The sequence below is a fragment of the Sprattus sprattus genome (assembly GCF_963457725.1).
Source record: "Sprattus sprattus genome assembly, chromosome: 1".
Taxonomy (NCBI): domain Eukaryota; kingdom Metazoa; phylum Chordata; class Actinopteri; order Clupeiformes; family Clupeidae; genus Sprattus; species Sprattus sprattus.
In genome coordinates this window covers 42,625,290-42,630,289 of record NC_137920.1, presented here as the reverse complement: position 1 = coordinate 42,630,289, position 5,000 = coordinate 42,625,290, and the positions used below count along the sequence as shown (strand labels likewise).

General features: G+C 49.7%; 1 protein-coding gene across 1 annotated transcript in view; it reads right to left on the bottom strand.

Moving 5' to 3' along the window:
* LOC308378559 (neuronal migration protein doublecortin-like) overlaps nucleotides 1-3,740 on the bottom strand; it is a gene marked incomplete at both ends in the record, with an annotated part of 34,334 nt that extends 30,594 nt beyond the window's left edge. The window contains one exon of the mRNA XM_080855500.1: nucleotides 3,326-3,740. Coding sequence (XP_080711626.1) covers nucleotides 3,326-3,740 — 415 coding nt within the window. The remainder of the gene's footprint in view (nucleotides 1-3,325) is intronic.
* Nucleotides 3,741-5,000: the final 1,260 nt, after the last annotated feature.

Below are 5,000 nucleotides of genomic sequence, written 5' to 3'. Positions count from 1 at the left end.
GGTTTAAAATCATTGGAGTTCCCTTAACCAATCAGCAACGTTTAGTAAGCATTCGGTAGATTAAACTCTTCCCAAAGCCAGTTGGGAGAAGAGCTAAGACGTCCTTTCCAATCATAAAACTTACAAGAAAATACTCTTGTTCTCCTTTTAATTTTCTGATGTTCTCGAGAGTTGAGACAACTTTTCCGATAGCTTTTCGTGTCTTTTCCTCCAAGGCGAGTTTTGCGTCACAGCTCTGAACTGTTCGCTGATTGGTCCTGCAAAATTTTGAGTTCTGGAGACGATTGTCAATGGGGTTGGGCCAGACTGAGTATGAGCTTGAAATCAATTCAGGCGGAAATACGTAGGCTGGTGTCACCAGGCTATAAAAGTAGGGCGTCCCATTTCTTCTTATTTTTTAGTAGACGCCCTGCTAGCTAAAAGCCTGGTTGGTGTATACATTCGAGAGACCAAAAAGACTGAACATGTGTGTTATCGAATTTAGTGGGCCGGTCTGGTTCAAAATGCCGGGGCCGATTTTTTTTTGTCCCAGTCCGCCCCTGTGTGTGTGTGTGTGTGTGTGTGTGTGTGTGTGTGTGTGTGTGTGTGTGTGTGTGTGTGTGTGTGTGTGTGTGTGTGTGTGTGTGTGTGTGTGTGTGTGTGTGTGTGTGTGTGTGTGTGTGTGTCTGTGTGTCTGTGTGTGTGTGTGTGTGTCTGTCCTTTTGACCTCTGACCTCCGTACTTCCAACATCACCTCCACACACACACACACACACACACACACACACACACACACTGAACTAAAGTAACCCTAAACCCAATTACAAAACACAGTGATGGAACTAAACACTGTTCTTGATGCAGGAAGAATACATTACAGTGATTCGTATTGTCAAATAATATTCATTCTAATTAGTTTTTATATTACAGATTGCTATCAGAGGTCAGAGAATGCAGGCTTTGCACAAATTTTCACCCTGGGTGGTCATACACACACACACACACACACACACACACACACACACCTACTGTAGTCTCATCAAGATAAAACCCTTGAATAATCTCTCATCATTTACATAATCCAACCCCCAGGGAGTCTTTATCCACCAAACACACACACACACACACACACACACACACACACACACACACACACACACACACATATAAGGACACACAATCTAATGCACTTACACACACACACACACACTCACAAATAAGGACACACACACACATACATGCACACAGAAACACACACACACAGAAACACACACACATACATGCACACAGGAACACAGACACACACAGAAACACTCACACACACAGAAACACTCACACACACACACACACACACACACACACACAGAAACACTCACACACACACAGAAAAGATACACACACAGAAACACACATACATGAACGAAAAACACACACATGAGAGGAGAGGAGAGGAGAGGAGAGAGGGAGGGAGGGAGGGAGAGAGAGGAGAGGAGAGGAGAGGAGAGGAGAGGAGAGGAGGAGAGAGAGAGAGGGAAAGAGAGAAGATGAGAGGTGGAGGGAGAGAGATGAGGGGAGAGGAGAGGAGGGGGAGAGATAGGAGAGGAGAGGAGAGGAGAGGAGAGAGAGAAGATGAGAGGTGGAGGGAGAGAGATGAGGGGAGAGGAGAGGGGAGGAGAAGAGAGGAGGGGGAGAGATAGGAGAGGAGAGGAGAGGAGAGGAGAGGTGGAGGGAGAGAGAGAGGGAGGGAGGGAGAGAGGAGAGGAGAGGAGGAGGGAGGGAGGGAGGGAGAGAGAGGAGAGGAGAGGAGAGGAGAGGCGAGAGGGAGGAAGAGATTGAGAGGAGAGGACGAGGGAGACGAGGAGAGGGAGGGAGAGGAGAGGAGAGGAGAGGAGAGGAGAGGGGAGGAGATGAGAGGAGAGAAGAGGAGAGGAGAAGAGGAGAGGTGGAGGGAGAGATGGGAGAGGAGAGGGGAGGAGAGGAGGGGGAGAGATAGGAGAGGAGAGGAGAGGGGAGGTGGAGGGAGACAGGGAGGGAGGGAGAGAGGAGAGGAGAGGAGAGGAGAGGAGGAGGGAGGGAGGGAGGGAAGATGAGAGGTGGAGGGAGAGAGATGAGGGGAGAGGAGAGGGGAGGAGAGGAGGGGGAGAGATAGGAGAGGAGAAGAGAAAGAGAAGATGAGAGGTGGAGGGAGAGGGATGAGGGGAGAGGAGAGGGGAGGAGAGGAGAGGAGGGGGAGAGATAGGAGAGGAGAGGAGAGGAGAGGTGGAGGGAGAGAGGGAGGGAGAGATGGAGAGGAGAGGAGAGGAGAGGAGAGGAGGAGGAGGGAGGGAGGGAGGGAGGGAGGGAGGGAGAGAGAGGAGAGGAGAGGAGAGGAGAGGAGAGGCAAGAGGGAGGAAGAGATTGAGAAGAGAGGACGAGGGAGAGGAGGAGAGGAGAAGAGGAGAGGTGGAGGGAGAGATGGGAGAGGAGAGGGGAGGAGAGGAGGGGGAGAGATAGGAGAGGAGAGTATAGGAAAGGAGAGGAGTGGTGGATGGAGAGAGAGGAGGGAGGGAAAGGAGGAGAGGAGAGAGGGAGGGAGAGAGGAGGGAGAGATTGAGAGGAGAGGAGAGGAGGGGAGAGGAGAGGATGGAGACACACAAATAGTCTGAGACACACACACACACACACACACACACACACACACACATAGTCTGAGACACACACACACACACACACACACACACACACACACACACATAGTCTGAGACACACACACACACACACACACATAATCGGAGACACACAAACACACACATAGTCTGAGACACACACATGCAGTCTGGCCACCTGCAGTGGTGAGGTCATGTGTGTCACTTTCAATCTCTTAAATCCCACCATCTCACAGTGTGTGTGTGTGTGTGTGTGTGTGTGTGTGTGTGTGTGTGTGTAATGGCGGTGGGGCTGTTCCCATACCAGCTTGATCCCTGACAGGCCACCACAGTAGGCCAAACACAGTGCACCTTGCTCAGGGTTAGCACCTAGGTTAGCGTTAGCACCTGCTCAGGGTTAGCACCTAGATAAGCGTTAGCGTTACCACGGGTTGTGGTTATTAGATAGATGTCATTTCCTTTCCTAGAAGTCACCCAGGAGGCCTCCCTTATGGTGTGTGTGTGTGTGTGTGTGTGTGTGTGTGGGTGTGTGTGTGTGTGCCCTTCTTGCCGCCTCTTAGCCAGATCCATCCATCCATCCATCCATCCATCCATTACTCTATCCATATTTCCTACACACACACACACACACACACACACACACACACACACATACACACACACACACACACACACACACACAGAGACACACACACACACACCTTCGTCCAGCTCATCCAGACTAGTGATCCTCAGGGTTCCGTCCACGGTGAAGATGTAGCGCACGCCTTGAGGCAGGTTAGCGTGGTCCGTTAGCGACCTGGTCAGGTCTGCTAGCAGCGCCTCGAAGGTGCGGAAGCGATCTGTGGCCACGGCGTAGACGATCCCCTTAAAGTAGCGGTCTCCGTTGCGGTAGAAGCGGACCTTCTTGGCGCGTTTCTCCGTGGTGAGCGTCTGGAGCGTCCGCGTGCGGTAGAAGCTGCAGTGGGCCGAGTGCGTGGGGCTGGGCAGCCCGTTAGCACGACTGCTAAAGGAGCTAGCGCCAGGCTTCCGTGAGAAAGATCTCTCTCGTTCGTCAAAATGGCCGTTGGTGGGGGAGGAGGGGGAGGAGGAGGCGTGGTCAAAGTTGATCTCCATGGCGACAGACTGGTGATGGAGGCAGCTTCCGTACGGATTAAGAGTGATGGTTGTTTAGCAGTAGGCAGGTAATATGTGCTGTTGTTTCAGTGAGAGAACCGTGTTGGTGGTCTGAAAGAGAGAGCAGGAAAGAGAAAGCACATCATTAGCACTTTGCTTTTTATTTGTTAGTTATTTTTGTTGTGTTGTCTATTTGTTAGTTGTTGTTGTTGTGTTGTTTAATTGTTAGTTATTGTTGTTGTGTTGTGATATGTTGTCCCTCGTGGCACCGCATTTGGTTGTATGCAAATCAACGAATGACAAAATAAGAGTCCTATCTGATAGTTCGGCAGGTCTTATTCAGCTTCTCTCTCTGAAGGTGATGCAGCATCACACAAGCTGCAATCTCACACACTCACACACTACTACACACATCACTCACACACTCACACACTCCTACACACATCACTCTCACACTCACACACTCTTACATACATCACTCTCACACACACACCACTCTCACACACACACCACTCTCAGACACACACCACTCTCACACACTCACCACTCTCACACACACACACACACCACTCTCAGACACAGCGAAGGCACAGGAGGGGGCTTAGGTTGCTCGGGCATCTGCCCGTTTTCCCTCTTCCACTGAAGTTGCCCCTCCGAAGGAAATATTTCTTTAAAATAGTATTACGGCTGCAGAACTTCATGTATGCCTAGATACAATAATCGTGGAATATGCGTTCAGGGGACGGGGGCGTGGCAGCGGCGGCAACAAAAATTAACGTGTTGCCCCTTTTTTCCAGGGCAGAGCAACTGCCCTTCAAAATTCCTGTGCACGTCCCTGCTCAGACACACACACCACTATCTCACACACGCACACAACACTCTCACACACACAAGATGTGGCCTTGTTCTCTGCAGCTGTGGGCGGCTTCACAAAGTGTAAACTGATAGCAGAGCTTCTCTCATTCCCCACGTTTCCCTCTCCCTCTCTCTCTCTCTCTCTCTCTCTCTCTGCCTCTCTCTCTATATATACAGCCGCGGAAAAAAATAAGAGACCACTTCAAAATTATCAGTTTCTCTGGTTTTACTATTTATGTGTATGTGTTAAAGTAAAATGTAGATTTTTGTTTTATTCTATAACCTATTGGCAACATTCCTACCAAATTTCAAATAAAAATATTGTCATTTAGATCATTTATTTGCAGAAAAATGACAATTGGTCAAACTAGCAAAAAAGATGCAGTGTCTTCAGATCTCGAATAA